The sequence below is a fragment of the Hemicordylus capensis genome, chromosome 2, assembly GCF_027244095.1.
Source record: "Hemicordylus capensis ecotype Gifberg chromosome 2, rHemCap1.1.pri, whole genome shotgun sequence".
Lineage (NCBI taxonomy): Eukaryota > Metazoa > Chordata > Lepidosauria > Squamata > Cordylidae > Hemicordylus > Hemicordylus capensis.
This window is the reverse complement of record NC_069658.1, coordinates 213,213,058-213,232,210: the sequence shown is the minus strand read 5'-3', so window position 1 is coordinate 213,232,210 and position 19,153 is coordinate 213,213,058. Positions and strand designations below refer to the sequence as shown.

Sequence of the window (19,153 nt, the reverse complement as noted above, 5' to 3'; positions counted from 1 at the left end):
GGCGGGGGGGGGGGGGGAGCATCCACAGAACCGGGGAAATAATCAACTACCCAAGACTTTTTTTTTTAAAAAGTCATTTCTTCCCTAGCCTGTAATTTTGTTGTTGTTGCAGGGGTTGGGATGTGGGGGGAAGTAACCAAGTGTCCGTCCGGATATCCAGATTCTGAGGGGAAAGCAGAAAGTTTCCCGCAGCCTCCCCGAGGAATGCAGAAGGTCACACGGTTCCCCTGAACGGCTCCGGGCAACGTTCCGGCGTTGTTGTTCCTCCTTCCCTGCAGGGGGCGCCGTCACGAATAGCTGAGAGGCATCCTGCGCCACAGGCCGCCGCAGAGGCAGTTCTTGATCCACCTCTGCTCCCACTGCTTCACGGCCGTGGCCTTGTTGGGGGACCGCAGCATCGTGACGCAGCCGCACCTGAGGAGGGCGAGAGAGCCGTCAGGCTGCGCCACGCCCGGGGGGGACCCCGAGGAGGCCCCCTCCTTCCCCCTTGCGCTCAGCGCTCACCTGGTACAGGACTTGCATTCCTCCGTGGGGAAGACCCCAAGGTGCAGGCGCCGGAGGTGGTCGATCTTTGGCTGCCCGGGTGCCCTGGACAGGAAAAGGAAACAACCAATTAAATGACCAATTAAGATGAAAATATCTGCATTTCGTCAGGAGAGCGAGCAACCATCCCAAGAACTAACTTCCGGAGGGAGAAAAACAGCGTTCGCTCTCTTTCTTTCCCCATGGCGGAGAGGAGCTGCTGTTGCCCGGAGGAATCCCCTCCACAGGAATTTCCACGCAATGCCAAAAGACGACTGCGGGGAGACATGATAGAGGGCTATAAAATCAGGCATGGTGTGGAGAAAGTGGAGAGAGAGGGAGAAATTCTTCTCCCTCTCCCATAACACTAGAATCAGGGGTCATCCCATGAAATTGATTGCCGGGAAATCTAGGACCAACAAGTCTTTAAAGACGCATCTCTTCACCCAGGCTTTTAATTAATATTGTTTTAATGGTTTTAATGCTGTTCTAAAATATTCTAAAATAATATTTGTTATTTTTTTCATTTTTGTCTTAACTAATGTTTTACTTTGTTTTTATGCTGTTGTAAACCGCCCAGAGATGCAAGTTTTGGGTGGTATAAAAATGTTTTAATAAATAAATATAAATATAAATAAACAAATGGAAGTACTTTTTCACACAACGCATAATCAACTTGTGGAATTCCCTGCTGCAAGATGTGGTGACAGCCAACAACTTGGATGCATTTATGAGGGGTTTGGATCATTTCATGGAGGAGAGGTCAATGGCTACTAGTCGGAGGGCTATAGGCCACCTCCAGCCTCAAAGACAGGATGACGCTGAGTACCAGTTGCAGGGGAACAACAGCAGGAGAGAGGGCATGCCTTCAGCTCCTGTCTGTAGGCTTCCAGTGGCTAACTGGGCTTTCCCTGCTAACTGGGCAAAGAGGCACCTTTTACCATGGTGATTCTCTTTATTTAGCAGGGGGAGAGTAACTGGCCCCATCCACCCCCAGCACAGTACTTCCAGTGACTGTTGCTGGTGTGTGTCTTATGTTTCTTTTTAGAATGTGAGCCCTTTGGGGACAGGGAGCCATCTTATTTGTTTGTTATTTCTCTTTGTAAACCGCCCTGAGCCATTTTTGGAAGGGCGGTATAGAAATCTAATTCATCATCATCATCATCATCATCATCTGGTGGGCCATTGTGTGAAACAGGATGCTGGACTAGATGGGCCTTCTTGGGCCTGATCCAGCAGGGCTGTTCTGATGTTCTCATGTGCAGAACGCCCTGCCACAAGATGCGGCAAATGGTCACCAGCTTAGGCGGCCGCCTGCCGAACTGGAACCGGCGTACCTGGCGAAGGCGTCGAACTGTAAGGAAGTGGTGTGTCCGATGAGCCCAGGGGGCTTCCCGAACTGGAGCCTGACCGGCTGCTTGTTCTGCAGCTTGCTGATGATGGCATCGTTGACAGGCAGCCAGTCCACGTTGGGGATCAGCAGTTGGCTGGGCAGCAGGCAACACTCGTCGATCAAGGTGTCATCGGGCTCGCTGGGGTGCCCCTCATCACGACCTGGGAGAGAGGGAGAGGCTCGGAGGAGGGAACACCACCCTAAAGACCTGTTTGGTACAGCCGGGAAGCGTTCCTGCTTCACTCTGTCTGCCGCCTACTTGTTCCGAGTTTCCAAAGACTTCACCTGGGCCTCAACGCTCTGGGCTCAAACACAAATCAAGATTGCAGGGCCCCCTCTGCTCCGTTTTCCCGCCAGGTTCCACTTCTATCGCTGCAGGGTGTCCGTTTCTGCCCAAGAATGCAAGAACTCTACCCAAGAAATCCTTGCATGCAGTAAACTTTCTTCTCAGGCCCCTGATAAACCTTTCCCCTTAGTGTCCTACCTTTCTACAGGCAGGGATTTTAATTTTCTTTTCCGATGGGGGAACCGCTAAGACACTGCCTGCTCCTGCAGCAATACAGCATGGCTGCTACTGTCTTTATGCACAGAGCAATTGGATGGCTCCGGGGCGGAGGGGATCGAGTGACATCCGCCCAGAGGCGTAACTAGGGAAAATGGCGCCCAGGGCAAGCACTGAAATGGCGCCCCCCGCGCCCCTCCCCCCCCGCGCCACAACATACTACATTATACTTAGGTTTTTCCTCACAAGCGCCCGCCGCTGCCGCAAAGCCAGGCCACTGACTGGCCACCAGGCGCAAACAAAGCAATGGGGGGGGGCGCGGCTGGCACGGAAGGGACCGCTCGTGGGGGAGGGGGTGCCGACGCGCTCCCTTGACTGCTGCAGCGCTGCTGCACTGAGCAGGAAACATTTGTATTAACAAAAAATTAAAAAAAAAAATTTTTTTGGTCATGTCGGCGCCCCCCATGTGACCAGAAAAGATGGCGCCCGGGGCACGTGCCCCCCCTGCCCCCCTATAGTTACGCCTCTGCATCCGCCCACCCCATTTGCGGCTTCTGGTGTTGCACTGCGACCTGTTTCAGCAGAAGGCTCCCGTCTGCAACTTTCTTTGCTTTGTCCCCTGTGTACTGAAGGCACCCTCTCCCACCTCTCCATAGAAACAGAGGCAGCTGCCATATACTGAGTCAGACCATTGGTCCATCTCAGTATTGTCTACACAGACTGGCAGCGGCTTCTCCAAGGTTGCAGGAAGGAATCTCTCTCAGTTTCCCTATCTTTGGAGAGGAGAGCTGATCTTGTGGTAGCAAGCATGAAAGGTCCCCTTAGCTAAGCAGGGTCTGCCCTGGTTGCATATGAATGGGAGACTAGACGTGTGAGCATTGTAAGAGATTCCCCTCAGGGGATGGAGCCCAGACGTGGCCTTTGTGGCTGAGGATGATGGGAGTTGTAGTCTAACAACATCAGGGGGCCCAAGGTTAAGAAACCCTGTCTTACAGTGCTCACACATGTAGTCTCCAGTGTTCCCTCTAACAGGGATTCCCAGAGGTTGCTGACTACAGCTCCCATAATTCCCAAGCAAAGGCTAGTGCAGCTGGGGATTCTGGGAGTTGTAGTCAACAACCTCTGAGAATCCCTGTTAAGACGGAACACGGGTAGTCCCTTTGATATGCAACCAGGGCAGACCCTGCTTAGCAAGGAGGACGATCCATGCTTGCTTCCACCAGACCAGCTCTCCTCCCTTCAGGCAAACACCCTCCCCACGGACCCACTCACAAGACAGCCACAGCTTGGTCAGGAGGCGGAAGAGGAGAGACATGCTGTCCTGGGTGTCCGAAGTGGCCGTGTAGATGGGCAGGCAGCTGGGCTTCAGGAGCCCCCAGATTCGGATCACCACCATCAGCTCACGGAGCATGCCCAGGGAGGCCCCGTCACGGAGGAAGCTGTGTCCTGGGCGGACCGGGCCGGACCCCTGTTGGGGAGGGAGAGGGAGGGAGCGGGCAAGGGGTATCAGCCGTATTAATCAGTATTAATAATTAATATTAATATTAATAATTATTATTAATTAGCCATTGACTGAAGAGAAACACACACACACACCTCGACAGGAAAGCATTTCCGTTTGGGCTATTCTTTTTCTGGTTTTGCTTCATTTAAGCCTAAGAACAGCCTTGCTGGATAAGGCCCAAGGAGGCTCATCTAGTCCAGCATCCTGTTTCAAATAGTGGCCCACCAGATGCCTCTGAGAAGCCCACAGGCAAGAGGTGAAGGCATGCCCTCTCTCCTGCGGTTGCTCCCCTGCAACTGGGATTGAGAGGCATCTTGCCTCTGAGGCTGGAGGTGGCCTACAGCCACCAGACTAGTTGCCAGTGGTAGACCTGTCCTCCGTGAATTTGTCTAAGCCCCTCTTTAAACCATCCAGGCTGGGGTCTGTCGTCACATCCTGGGGCAGAGAATTCCACAGGTTAAGTATGCATTGTGTGAAAAAGTGCTTCCTTTTGTGTTTGGATGGATTTCTCCATGTATCCTGGTTATGTTTTCTTGCAACCATTTCAAGAAATGTACCAATTGCTATCTGAAACGGTTTCCACACTCCCCTTAGTTTGCATAGTTCTGGATGTCCTTGTAAAGTGCCGAGGGTCCCAATCTTCAGAGCCCACGAATTAAAAAAAAAAAAAAGATCAGAGTGGTGAGAATAACTTCTCTTTGTTTTGGTTTTTCTATCTTTTTTCCCCTGAATAAAATCACAATCCTCTCCAGTCACAGAAGATGCTTTTCCCACCCGAGAAGAAAAAAAGAGGCATTCTTGCCTATATAATCCTATTTTTAGAACACATGTGCCTTTCTATGCTAGAAAGGAGGGCTCCTCTCAGGAGAGGCATACCCTACTCTAACAGAGCAAAGAGGCATGCCTCTCCCCCAAAAAGAGGCATTCTGTCCTAGGTGAGAGAGAGAAGGGCTCTTCTCAGCGGACACCTGCCTCCTGCAATTCTTGGAAGCACTTTTATCACACAATTCACAGTTGCAGAAAAACCTGCTGCCCGCCCAAGGGTGCCATTTTCAAACCAGATAAACTAAAGTGCTTCATGGAGCCAAGAGGTGGGATGCACAGAAGAGTGTCTCACCTGGTTGGGGAGGCTGGCGAGCAGGTAGAGCACAAAGTCGCCAACCCACTGGATGAGCTGCTGGAGAGACTGCAGGGTAGTCATCTCCAGAACAAACTCCTCCGTCTTCAGGTTAATCATAACCTTGTCAATATCTGGAACAGAGAAAAGACCCTTGTTCACATCCAGCTGACGAAGGTGGTAGTGGCAGCATTGTCTTCCAATATGCAGCTTGGCTCACTTGCTTGAGTGATCTGCAGATGTTTTGCTCTATGGACTGCTCTCCTGCCACAAAGCTTCTGAAGCTGCCAACTTGAGTCAGGTCACTCTAGTCTAGTATTGAATACTCGGACTGGCAGCAGCTCTATAGAATATCAGGGCCTTTCCTAGTCCCGAGAACCTTTCATCTGCAGATGAAATCAATCAAACTTGGGGCCTACTGCATGCAAGATCTACACCTCCCCGCTCCCAATATTGCATGGATTACGGTTGCTTGAAATATCTTGTGCAAATTGTCATCCAGCCCCTGCACAAACTTTAATTCGGTCATCAAACCCATTCCGTTGTCTGACGCTCCTTCAGAATACGAAGGCGACAAATATTTATATACCACTTTTCAACAAGAAACAAGTTATGGGCTGCAGTTGTGTGGTTGTTTAAGACTCTGGCAAAGAATTTTGCTTTTTCCCAAAGCAAAAAACCTCTTCTTTAATTATGGAACCTGTCGTCTCACTCTACTAGTCCTCAATGTGAACGGACAAAGAAACGGCGAATCTGACAGGGAAATGAAACCGGGCTGTCTCTGAAACAGACATTTCAGACTGACAAAGTTTGGCAAAGCTTTGTTTGGGCATACCGATGTCGGTGATCTTGGAGCAGATTTCGGTAAGTCGGTCGCCAGGGCTCTTGTCGGGTGTGTTTAGGACAGGGGGCCGGAGAAGCGATTTCAGGGTGCAGCTGATGGCGATCAGGAAAAGCTTGGCGTGGTAGTCGCACACTCGAGCCACTGTGCTGGAAGAGAGCTTGCAGAGCGACGCTTTCATGGCGATGATGCGTGTGGACAGAACCTGGCAAAGAGTATCAAAAACAATTATATTTGCCCCAACAGTGGCTGGTATTAATTTAATTAATTAATTAATTAACATTTTATATATCCCGCTTTTCCTCCAAGGATCCCAGAGTGGTGTACTACATACTTAGGTCTCTCCTCACAACAACCCTGTGAGGTAGGTTAGGCTGAGAGAGAAGTGACTGGCCCAGAGTCACCCAGCAAGTCTCATGGCTGAATGGGGATTTGAACTCGGGTCTCCCCGGTTCTAGTCCAGCACTCTAACCACTACACAGCCCCCATACTCGCCACTTCTGATTCTCCCTGCCCTTCCTCCAGGTGCATCTATACTAAGTAAAGCGTGCCGTTGAGTCGGTGTCGACTCCTGGCGCCCACAGAGCCCTGTGGTTGTCTTTGGTAGAATACAGGAGGAGTTTGCCATTGCCTCCTCCCGTACAGTATGAGATGATGCCTTTCAGCATCTTTCCTATATCGTCTGGGAAACACACCAGTGGGGATTCGAACTGGCAACCTCTGGCTTGCTAGTCAAGTAATATCCCCACTGCAACATTAGGTGGCTGTATCTATACTACACATTTAAAAACTGGTTTCACTCCCTGTGGAATCCAGTTTCAGTACTGTCACATAGTAGTGGCCAGTTTGTTCTCTGTCGTCTTGGCTGGGCATTCCTCAAAGTATTGCTGATAGCTGAGCTTGGACCACAGGAAGGCCCCGCCTGCTGGCAGTGAAAGAACAAACCACCCCACACACTTCTGTAGACTTCAGCACGGTTCACTTAACCCTAACGCACTCCAACGCCACTACTAGAGGAAGAGACAGCAAAACACCCCAGAAGTTGGGTTAAAACGGAATTCACCTCTCATTTTAAAGGTTAAACAGGTCAATGATGTTGCTAAATTTGGAAAAGAAAAGGCCAGACTATGGTTATAAATGGGAGAGTCAATTTCTCAGGAAGTAAGGCCTTGGTTATAGCAATGTGCGACAAGGTATTTAGCTAGTTTGACTCTTAAAGAAAGTTTCCTGAAGGTGCAGTATGGTTGGTACTTAACCCCTGTGCGGTAGTCGTAGGTTTATAATATGACTTTATTTATTTATTTATTTATGTCAAATTTGTACACCACCCCAAACTTTCGTCTCTGGGCAGTAAACAATAGCATAAAACAAGTTAAAAACATATACAAAAACTTAAAAACAATTTAACAATTTAAAAATCAACCACAGATTAAAACCTAATTTTTTTAAAAAAGCTGAAAAAGCTTGGCTGAAGAGGTGGGTTTTCAAGTGCTTTTTAAAAACTGTCAGAGATGGGGAGGATCGTATCTCAGTAGGGAGCGCATTCCACAGTCTTGGGGAAGCCCAAAACCCCTTTGATGCCCCAAACCCCTTTGCAATGTAGGAATAGACGGGAATCCCCAAAACCCTCACATTCCTGTTAATGCGAGGGTTTTGGGGATTCCCATCTATTCCTACATTGCAAAGGGGTTTGGGGCATCTCAAAATCTCTTACACAACCAAGAAGGCCTGTCCCCGTGTGGCCACCAGCCGAGATGGACCTCTCCAGACAACCTCAATGGGCGGTGAGGCTCATAATGAAGAAGACGTTCTCTTAAATGCCCAGGGCCTAAGCCGTTTAGGGCTTTATAGGTTATAAACAGCACTTTGTATTTTGCCCAGAAACGTATTGGAAGCCAGTGTAGTCCTATCAGCAAAGGAGTGATGTAGTCTCTCCGAGATGACCCAGAGACCAACCTGGCTGCTGCATTCTGTACCAACTGGAGTTTCCCGACTATGTACAAAGGCAGCCCCACATAGAGTGCATTGCAGAAGTCAAGTCTGGAGGTTACCAGCAAATGTACCACTATTTTGAGGTCGTTCATCTCAAGAAACGGATGCAGCTGGCATATCAGCTGAAACTGATAGAAAGCACCCAACCTGGGACACCCGGGAGAGGCTTGGATTCAGAAGTACTCCCAGACTGCGAACCTGTTCCTTTTGGGGAAGTGTGACCCCCATCTAGAACAGGCAGATCAAAATCATCTCTAGGGTTCTTACCCCACACAAGAAGTACCTCCATCTTATCTGGATTCAGTCTCAGTTCATTCTCCCTCACTCAGCCCATTACTGCTTCCAGGCAGGCATTTAGGGAGGATATGCCAACTCCTGAAGAAGTTGACATGGAGAAGTAGATCTGGGTGTCATCAGCATACTGGTAACACCCAGCTCCAAATCCCCTGATGATCTCTCCCAGTGGTCTCATGTAGCTGTTAAAGAGCATTGGAGACAGTATGGAGCCCTGAGGGACACCATACAAAAGTTCAGATTTTGAAGAATAACAGTCTCCAATCAACACCATCTGGAATCTGTCCGAGAGGTAGGAGCACAACCACTGTAAAACAGTGCCTCCCACCCCCAACACCCTCAGACATTCCAAAAGGATACTATGGTCGATAATATCGAAAGCCGCCGAGAGATCCAAAAGGACCATCAGAGTCACACTTCCTCTGTCAAGTCCCAATTGGAGATCATCCACCAGGCTGACCAAGCCAGTCTCCACCCTATAGCCTGCCCGAAAACCAGTTTGAAATGGGTCTAGATAATCAGTTTTCTCCAAGACCTCCCGGAGCTGGGAGGCCACCACCCTCTCAATTACCTTGCCCAGCCATGGGAGGTTGGAGACAGGCCTATAGTTGCCTCTGAGGCTGGAGATGGCCCACAGCCACCAGACTAGCCACTGATAAACCTGTCCTCCATGAATTTGTCTAAGCCCCTTTTGAAGCCATCCAAGCTGGTGGCCATCACCACATCCCATGGCAAAGAATTCCAACCAGACCCCCGCAAACTTTCCAGTCAGGTCACCACAAACCTCCAAATTTTTGCAAATATCCTCAGGTTTTTGTTTTTTTTAAAGAGTCACAAAATAGCTCTGAGCTGCAAAATGGTGGACATTAAATGATATCAGAATTCATTTCCATCCACTCGGGGACTGCGGATAGGCGGATTTTGCCTTATTTTCCACCCACTAATAAAGAAACTGGGTCTCTAAGACCCAACCGCGAATACACAAAACCGCGATCCGCGGATTCCCTGCCGACTGAGCAAAGAGGCATCTTTTTAAAAGTGGCGATTTTCTTTGAGCACGGGGAGAGCAACTGGCCCTCTCCACCCCCAGCACAGCATCCCTCCAGGGGCTGTTGCTGGTGTCTATTTTACGTTGCTTTTTTAGATGGTGAGCCCTTTGGGGACAGGGAGCCATTTCATTTATTTATGTCTATGTCAATTGCTTTGGGAACTGTTGTTGAAAAAGCAGTCTAAAAATATGTGTCGCTGCAGTCGTAGGGTACGCAGGCCTCCTGTATTGCAATGTCGGGGCGCAGGGCCCCTCCCCCCCTCACCTGCTGCAAAGCTGCATTCTGGCGCATGTATTCCTCGTGCAGCTTCTCCACCAGGTTCTGCACCATGCCAGGCTGCACATGGAGGAGGATGTCCCACCAGTCGTATCCAGTCACCATACAGTACTCCAGCAGGAAGAGCAGGTGGCGGAGAGACATGTTCATATCCAGGACGTGGCCCATGGAGGGGGAGATCCGGAGCATGCTGAGCTGGGAAAGCAACCAGAAAGGGGCCGTCAGCCAAGTCTGCAAAGCACACTCAAGACTCCGAAGCCCTTTCCCAGCGGTGTCTTTCCCCCGGTAACCAGGGAAAAAAAACGCACATGAAAAAAGCCCACAAGAAAATTGCACACAGAAAAAACCCCACTGTCATAAAAGCGCACAAGAAAAATGCACACATGGAGGATTGCCCACATATATAGTAGGCTCCAACGCAATAATTTTTCTGTGTGGGCATTTTCCCGTGTGGGCATTTTTCTTGTGCGCTTTTATGACAGTGGGCTTTTTTCTGTGTGCAATTTTCTTGTGGGCTTTTTTCATGTGCAGTTTTTTTTCATAGAACCCTTCCCCCCCCCCCCAAAACCCAACAACCCTCCTGAGACTGGACTCAAACTAGCTGTATTTTGAAGCCAGGAAGGTCCGGCAGCCACCAGGGCTCCTGGGTAGAAAGCGTGGGGGAGAGAGCAGATTCAAGGATGGATTGTCCCCTTTGCTTAGCAGTGCCTGCCCTGGTTTGCATTTGAATGGGAGACTACATGTGTGAGTGCTGTAAGGTCTTCCCCTTAGCGGATGGAGTCGCTCTGGGCAGAGCACCTGCATGCAGAAGGTTCCAAGTCCCCTCTCTGGCATCTTCAAGTAGGGCTGGGAGAGACTCCTGCCTGTAACCTTGGAGAAGCTGCTGCCAGTCTGTGTAGACTGTACTGAGCTAGATGGACCAATGGTCTGACTTGGTAGAAGGCAGCTTCCTATGTGAAAAATGACAGGCTGTAAATTCAGGGCAGACACACACATGCAAATTCTCCTTAGTGGAGAATTAGCTGGTGGAACTCACTGCCACAAGTTGGCCACTGGCAAAGCTGGCTTTAAAAGGGGTTCTAACCATCTGGGACTCCCTTCCCTATGGCCTACCTTGCCGTGGCTGTCCACCCCGATCAGGGCCAAGGACGTCCAGGACATCTGCATGGCTTTGAAATGGACCAGGGGGCCAGCCGCTCGCTGCCTCTTAATGGCCTGCTCGTCCATCGGGCGCTGGGAAGTCGAGCCATAGAACACCGCCATGGTCTGCAATGAGAGGCGGTGGATGATGTGAACACTGCCGTCGTGGAAAGCAAGAGCAAGGCCTGGAAGGAAAAGCACGCAGAGGGACAATTTGGGTGGCAATTAAACTAACAAGCAAACTAGACAAAGAAGCTGCTCGTGGGTCTCGAACCAGGAACTCTGCTCTCTCTGCGGCCCTACAGTGCCACCACTGCAAGTGGCCAGAAGGTGGTATTGCAGCTGATGAGCCAGCAAGTCAGGTGACACACGGAGCCCAATAGCATTCCAGCTGCTCCTCGAGGGGCAGAGTTTCCATCTCCAGGTCAGGCTTGAAGAGGCCCTGGCCTGAAACAGGGGAGAGCTTCTGCCAGTCCGTGCGGACACTAGACGGACCAAAGGTTAGACTTGACAGGGGGCAGCTTCATCAGGAACACCCACACCCTGTTCCCTGGAAGAGAGAATCCCAGATGTTGTTGACTCCAGCTCCCAGAATCCCTAGCTGCAGTGGGCTTTGGCTGAGGATGCTGGGAGTTGTCGTCGAGAACATCCGGGGTTTTCTGTTAGAGGGAATTCTTATTCTTTCCCGGCTCTGGCTGCTCTACCCAAAGTCACCGGCGCCACCCTGGAAACCTCCCTCACCCAAGGCGGATGTGAACTCCCTCACCCAAGCCAGGGTAGAACTTCGTGTCGTTGGCCACTTTCAGGTCCGTGCTGGTCAAAGAGATGGGCAGCTTGGGCAGCGCCACGGCCGACACCCGGTCCAGGTCGTTGGTGGCCGAGAGGATCCGCCACTTCAGAATCATGGGCGGCTTATCTCCAACTGGAACGGAGAAGGAGTGCACAGTTAAAAGACCAGGAGAGCGGGGCGCAGTTCAGGCCGCGAGAACTCTATAAATTCTGGCCCATTTTGGGTGGGGGGACTCCTTTAATTTACTTCCGAGTAAACACACCCAGGATTGCACTGCAGGATGGCCAGCGGAAGGAGGGCGGGAAGGAAATTCACCAGAATGCTTTAAATCAGGGGTTCCCAACCTGTGGCCATCCAGATGTTGCTGAACAACAACTCCCATCATCCCAGCCAATGTAGCTGGGGGTGATGGGAGTTGTAGTTCAGCAACATCTGGATGGCCACCGGTTGGGAACCCCTGATTTAAAACCGTTTAAAATGACAGATTTAATCATACAGACTACCCAAAAAGAGATTAGCTCATTTAAGTTAATAGATCTGAACAACGGGTGAAAATCCAGTGGCCACCTGAGACACACAAGTCGTATGGTACTTTTCTCAGGTTATAAAAACCATTAAAAAACAAAAATCTCCTTGGAGGTGTTTCTATATCTTTTCTAATTTGCCCAGTGAGGAGTTATGTGTTGCTCCGAAGTCTGCATATTTCGCCCCCTCGGTGGCAGGGGCTCGTCAAAGGGTGCGTGGTTTGAAAGCCCTCAGGTCAATTTCAACTCCTGGCACCCACAGAGCCCTGTGGTTGTTTTTGGCAGAATACAGGAGGGGCTGACCATTGCCTCCTCCCATACAGTATGAGATCATGCTTTTCAGCATCTTCCTATATTGCTGATGCCTGATATAGTACCAGCGGGATTCGAACCAGCAACCTTCTGCTTGTTAGTCAAACGTTTCCCCGCTGTGCCACTTAAGGTGGCAACCTACACAAAATGACTTTGCCTGGTCGACAACAGACCTCACCCTGCTAGTAAATCATCATCATAAGAAAAGCCCTGCTGGATCAGGCCCATGGCCCATCTAGTCTCTGGGAAACCCACAGGCAAGAGGTGAGAGCATGCCCTCTCTCCTGCTGTTGCTCCCCTGTAACTGGTATTCAGAGGCATCTTACCTCTGGGGCTAGAGGCATCTTTTATGCCTCCCTCCTCCATCCCTTTCTGCTTGTTTTTTTTTAAATTTATTTGGCATATTTATAAACCACCCAAAACTCAAGTCTCTGGGCAGTGTAGAAACTCATGACTCTTTAGATCCAGTTCTTGATCCAGTTTTAGATCAAGGCCCTGGAGCACCAAAGACAACAATGAGGGCAAGCACACACGATACAGACTGCTACAATTAATAGGTGGTACCGCCCTCACCAACCATGGCCATGGAGAGGCCTTTTCTCCTCCCTGAATTTGTCTCAACTCATAGGAACATAGGAAGCTGCCATATACTGAGTCAAACCATTGGTCTATCTAGCTCAGTATTGTCTTCACAGACTGGCAGCGGCTTCTCCAAGGTTGCAGGCAGGAATCTCTCTCAGCCCTATCTTGGAGATGCTGCCAGGGAGGGAACTTGGAACCTTTTGCTCTCCCCAGAGCGGCTCCATCCCCTAAGAAGGGGAATATCTTGCAGTGCTCACACATCAAGTCTCCCATTCAAATGCAACCAGGGCAAACCTTGCTTAGCTATGGGGACAAGTCATGCTTGCTACCACAAGACCAGCTCTCCTCTCCTAACTCCTTTCAGAGTCCTCTGAACTAGCGGCCTCCTTCCCATCCAGTGGTATTGAGTTCCGCAAGCTAATTCTGCATTGTGTGAAGAAGGGGATTGCCTTTTTTCTGTCCTGAATCAATCTATTTTTCTAGGCTCTAGCAATGCATAGAGTTGGATTCGGGCGCAGGATTGGATTTGGGTACAGCCTGGCCCCAATATAAACGGGCTTGGAGACGGTGCTTCTTCATGGGAGCACGGTCTGTCAGGGACTCACCTGTGGGGGAAATCTGTTGGAAGATGTTGTTGACGGGGAGCCCCTCTTTCCGCAATGACCAGCATTCCACGATGCTGCTGTTCTGATTGGAGGCGCATAGCAACATCTGGGAAGGAGTGGGGTCAGAAAAGGAATATTGAAAGGTTCCGCTACAAACTACATCTGTCTGTTTCCAACAGTGGCCAGCCAGAGGCTTCTGGGAAGCCCACCAGTAGGCTCAGAAAGAAACACCCCTCCCCTACTTTCCAGCTATGGCATTTTTAGGTGGACTGCCCATGAGCCTGGAGGTTCCATTCAGCCACCATAGTTAATAGCCATGGATTGACCACTCCTCTTCTGCCAATTTCTCTAATCCCCCTTTAAAGCCAGTAGCTGTCATCACAACTTGTGGCAATGAGTTCCACATGCTAATTCTGCACGAAGAAGTATTTTGTTTTGCTCGGCGACTCCAAGTTTGAGGGTTACGAAGAGAGGAAGAAAAACGATATCACATCTTCTAGTTTGCCCAGCTGTTGTTTTCCTTCTCCTAAACTAAAAAGCCCCAAATGTTGGAGCCACTCCTCCCAGAGAAGGCGCTATAGCCCTGGACAAGTGAGAATTCGGACTCAGGAGTTTTGGCATCTGAGAGAGAAAAGGAGGGTCTCACCTGCTCAGACATGTCCCGGGCGAGGAATTTCAAGTGGGTGATGGCAGGATACTTGTCCTTCCGGGCCGGGTCGGTGGTGCAGCGCATGAAGAGCGAGGGCAGGATCTCCGTGTCAATCTTACACTTCTCGTTCACCACGCTGACACAGACCTTGTAGAACTGGACCGGGGAGGCACTGCTGCCGTCCGAGGTGGCCACCACGATGTTGCCCCCGCCGGTGAAGGCGATGTCGGCCAGGGCCACCCGGCACCGGAGTCGGCAGAGGCTCTCTGTGGAGGTTAACACCTGCCCGTTGGGTTTGAGGAGCGAGACGGTGACCAGGCCGCTGATGGTGACCGCGATCCAGCCCTCCATGGGCTTCCCGCCAAACAGGGTCAGCGACGGGGAGAACTTGACCCGGGAAAACTTCTCCCCAAAGTTTGACGCTCCGGACTGAGGGTGGAAGAAAGGGGGAAACCATCGCAGGTAAGAGACTGGAGGATGCAGAGTTGCTTGGGCAGCGTTGTGGGTATTTAAAATATTATTTTGGGAACGCCACTAAAGCAGTCAACTCCCCACTGAAACAGTCCAGAAAAGGTTTTAGGGCTCGGCTTTGGCTAGTTGGTATGAACCGGCCCTGCTGGCTTTTCTTCTCCCCTGGAGAAGACTTTTCTATCCATGCTCACCATAACCCACACTACCTAGGAGAGCTGATCTTGTGGTAGCAAGCATGAACTGTCCCCTTTGCTAAGCAGGATCTGCCCTGGTTTGCATTTGAATGGGAGACTGAGCACTGTAAGATCTTCCCCGTAGGTGATGGGGCTGCTCTGGGAAGAGCACCTCCAAGCTTGCATGCAGAAAGTTCTAAGTTCCCACCCTGGCATCTCCAAGATAGGGCTGAGAGAGACTCCTGCCTGCAACCCTGTAGAAGCCGCTGCCAGTCTGTGAAGACAATACTGAGCTAGATGGACTTAGGAACACAGGAACACAGGAAGCTGCCATATACGGAGTCAGACCATTGGTCTATCTAGCTCAGTATTGTCTTCACAGACTGGCAGCAGCTTCTCCAAGGTTGCCGGCAGGAATCTCTCTCAGCCCTATCTTGGAGATGCTGCCAGGGAGGGAACTTGGAACCTTCTGCTCTTCCCGGAGTGGCTCCATCCCCTGAGGGAATCTCTTCCAGGGCTCACACGTCTAGTCTCCCATTCATATGCAACCAGGGCAGACCCTGCTTAGCTAAGGGGACAAGCCATGCTTGCGACCACAAGACCAGCTCTCCTCTCCAATGGTCTGACTCGACAGCTCCCTATGTTCCTATCACAAGGTGGTTTGGCTCACTTCCCCGAGCTCTCTGACCCCAGCAATCCCTGATGCCACCTTCCAGGCCGGGTGAAAATGCCTGCCCACTGCCCCAGCCGACTGACGGGCGAGTCTGGGTGACAGGCTGCCCCAGCCCCACATCTCCCGCCCGCCACTGCCTGGGCTCACCTTCTCCACGTGCAACGCTAGCTTGACCCCGTTGTGAAGCCAGGAGAGGGCCACGACGGGGTCTCCCTCCACGACGCTGCTCACGGCGCTCTCCCAGCTGTTGGCCAGGTGCTCCATCATGCTCCAGCATTTGATGTGCCCGTCCGCGTCAGCGGAGAGAAGCCGGGACCCTGCCGGGCAGAGAGCCGAAAGATCAGACCAGCCGAGGGAAGAGGACGACGGCTGCCTTTACCCAGGCACCCGCAAGAGCAGAATTCAAACCACTTCTCACCTGACTGGTCCCATTCCAAGCAGGTGATGACTTCCACATGCCCAGAATTAATGGAGTACACGTCCCAAGGATGCTCCGTGTCAAGGATGTGGACCATGTGGGTGAGATCTGAAGGCAAAAGGCAAGAGGGATGGCATGAGCTCAGTGGGGAAGGCGGACATTCGGGTGGTCCAGTCCACGGGCTGTTTGTTTCCAGCTTTCATTCTGCTTTTCCCAAGACAAGAAGACAGTATCCTTCTCCCCACCCGGGAGCTGGTATTCAGTGAGAGACTGCCTCTGTACAGGGAGTCCCATTTAGCTTTTCTGGATTGCAGTCTATCGTCTCAGCCGGTGGTTCCCAACCTGGGTTCCGCCAGATGTTGCTGAACTACAACTCCCAGCATCCCCTGCTATTGTAGCTGGAGACGCTGGGAGCTGTAGTTCAGCAACCGCTGGAGACCACTTGGTCTAAGCCAGAGTCCCCAACCTTTTCCTTTATGCAAACCACTGCATTGCCATCAAAAGCTTTTGCAGACCACCACACAAGCGAGCCGTTTCAAACATTTTTAACCTAACCTATGGCTGACAGGAGTCAGACTTGTCTATCAAGGGGTATTAAAAACACAGCTATTTCCAAGCCTTTATTATACTCTCGCACAAACAGATTGCGCTTGTCACAGTACATTGACCTGCAGTAGGCCTGACAGAGGGGAAAAGTTAACACTTACCTAATGAGAAGGCTGCTGCTGCTGCTGCTGATTACATTATCTCTCCCCACCCATCACGGACCACCTGCACGACCCTCTTGGACCCCCAGTGGTCCATAAGAACCACTGATGTAAGCTAGGGATGTGCACGGACCTGGTGGGGGGGCCGGTTCGACAGCAGGGGGGACGGGACTTTAAGGGCGGGGGAGGGTGCACTCCCCCCCCCTTTTCCCCTGCTGGCACTCAGTTTTCCAAAAGTCCTTCGGGGCGGCAACATACCTCCTTGCCGTCCCGTTGTCCGATTTGACCAGAAGTAGCGTGCACACCTGTGCGTGTCAGTGCGAATGCATGCAGGCGCGCTCACTACTACCAGTCACATCCGGACAACGGGGCAAACAGGGTGGCAGGGAGGTACGCTGCTCCCCTAAAGGACTTTTGGAAAACCGAGCGCCAGCAGGGGAAACACAGCGGGTCGGGGGGGGGATGCACCCTCCCCCGCCCTTAAAGGTAGACCCCCCCCCCGCCGTTGAACCGGTCCGAACTGGTTCCATGCACATCCCTAATCTAAGCCCTGGTATAGCCATCTAAACTAATGGCCATCTCCAGCATCTTGTGGCAGTGAGTTCCACAGATTAATCATGCGCTGGGCAAAAATGTCATTTCGCTTGTCCCTCCCGAATTGGCTACAAATCAGTTTGCTGGGTGACTCTCTGAGTCCAAGTATAATACCCTTTTCCTCCTCGTTTTTGAGGTCTGTGGTGAAGGCAATCAGGTTGCGGCAGGACCAGGCACAGACCAGCGGGATGGAGGGGCAGTGGTTGCTTTTGGGGCGCTTTTCCCACTCGCAGACATACGCCAGATCCATTGCCCCACACCAAGCTCAGCAGCAGGAAGCTGCTCCCCATAGAAAAACTATCTTTGGAAGCTGCTGTTTCTGTTTTAGAGAGGAAAACAAAAAGGTATCAGCAGATGCATCCCAAAATAACATGCCAAGAGCAACCATCATTTTTCCGGTTACAATAACATTTCTGCTAAAGGTAAAGTGTGCCGTTGAGTCAGTGTCAACTCCTAGCAACCACAGAGCCCTACATAAGAAGACAACCCTGTGGTTGTCTTTGGTAGAATACAGGAGAGTTTTATGATTGCCATCTCCCACATAGTATGAGATGATGCCTTTCAGCATCTTCCGATATTGCTGCTGCCCAATATAGGTGTTTCCCATCATCTGGGAAACATAGCAGGGATTCGAACCGGCAACCTCTGGCTTGCTAATCAAGTCATTTCCCTGCTGCGCCATTAGGTGGCAATAATTCAAAAATTTCAAACCAGATTTGAAAGCAGCAGGACTGTAATTACGTTGGTTAATCCAAGAGACTGATTTGGAACTTTTTGATGGGAAAAGGTAGCAGATTTTTGTTGTTAAAAATTGCGGCTATGTTTAAGGGGTGTACTTGAAAAAAAATATGAGTGGCATCACGTTATGAGAGGTTTTCTCCCAACAAATGCCTCTTCTAAAATTCTGTCTACTATAAAACCTGTGCATCAGCTTAAAAAAAGAAAATACTTTCCTTCCTCGCTTTGCTTTTTAGATTAAGCTTGTACAAGAAGAAAGTTGCAAAAATGTGAAGATTTAACTGGTTTAAGATTATATATTAACTGACTGGTGCCAACTCACATTTTTCCAAGGTGGAACACAGGAAGCTGCCATATACTGAGTCAGACCTTTGGTCCATCTAGCTTAGAATTGTCTACACAGACTGGCAGCAGCTTCTCCAAGGTTTCAGGCAGGAGTCTCTCTCAGCCCGAGCCCTATCTTGGAGATGCTGCCAGGGAGGGAACTCGGAATCTTCTGCATGCAAAGCAGATGTTCTTCCCAGAGCGGCCCCATCCCCTAAGGGGGAATACCATACAGTGCTCGCACATGTAGTCTCCCATTCAAATGCAAACCAGGGTGGACCCTGCTTGGCAGAGGGGACAATTCATGCTTGCTACCACAAGACCAGTTAATAATTTTTAAAAGACGTTTTTTAAAGAAATTGTTTCAGAATGATTTCATGCCGAGTGGGTTTTTGTTGCTGTGTGCAGTGCATTCATGGCCAGAAACCTCCAAAACTGCTCCACGGGCTGAGCACTAACTGCGCAGCAAAAATTAATTGCACCACTTGTCCATGCAAGAAAAGGAAAATGCCCCTGGAAATGGAAGCTTTCCACTAAATCGCCTATCAGGACTAATTACTCGACCCTATAGAGGTGAATTATCCCTTTGCTTCCCCCCTCCCGGTAAATAGACTCTTCCATTCCTCCCCTACTCACCCAGCACACATCCAGGAGATCCTGCTACTCTCTCCGCATGCGCCCATTCTATCAAACACATTCGTAAGGACCCTTCAACGTAGGGCTCGGTCTCTAGCGCCTGACCAAAAATCTCTTCCAAAAAAAACACCCTTCTCGGATAAACACGAATTCCTTCCCAACTTTGGGAGAACTGTATCTTTCAGCGGAAAAATCCAGAGTCCCGATTATATTCAGGCATCTCAGACGGCAGACCTATTGCACAAAAGGACCTCCCATTGGGTGTGCTAAGGTGGAGTCATTTGCATAGAGGACTTCCCATCATGCGTCGGCAGGCAGAGGGCTGAA

At 50.6% G+C, this 19,153-nt stretch overlaps 1 protein-coding gene across 2 annotated transcripts; it reads right to left on the bottom strand.

Moving 5' to 3' along the window:
• Positions 1-135: 135 nt before the first annotated feature.
• On the bottom strand, positions 136-18,993 carry MED16 (mediator complex subunit 16). 2 transcript variants are annotated; one of them, XM_053300344.1, is made up of 15 exons: positions 18,827-18,993; positions 17,243-17,447; positions 15,828-15,935; positions 15,557-15,726; positions 14,090-14,521; positions 13,444-13,549; positions 11,397-11,552; positions 10,604-10,815; positions 9,479-9,685; positions 5,874-6,084; positions 5,039-5,172; positions 3,690-3,885; positions 1,860-2,076; positions 505-588; positions 136-414 (listed from the first exon to the last, which is right to left on the bottom strand). In XM_053300344.1, exons 2-15 carry the CDS (start codon positions 17,376-17,378, stop codon positions 288-290), a joined length of 2,496 nt encoding a protein of 831 aa, XP_053156319.1. In that variant the 5' UTR covers positions 17,379-17,447; positions 18,827-18,993; the 3' UTR covers positions 136-287. The 2 variants fall into 2 exon arrangements, with proteins under 2 accessions (XP_053156319.1, XP_053156320.1); XM_053300345.1 differs by lacking the exons at positions 17,243-17,447; positions 18,827-18,993 and adding an exon at positions 16,535-16,682.
• Positions 18,994-19,153: the final 160 nt, after the last annotated feature.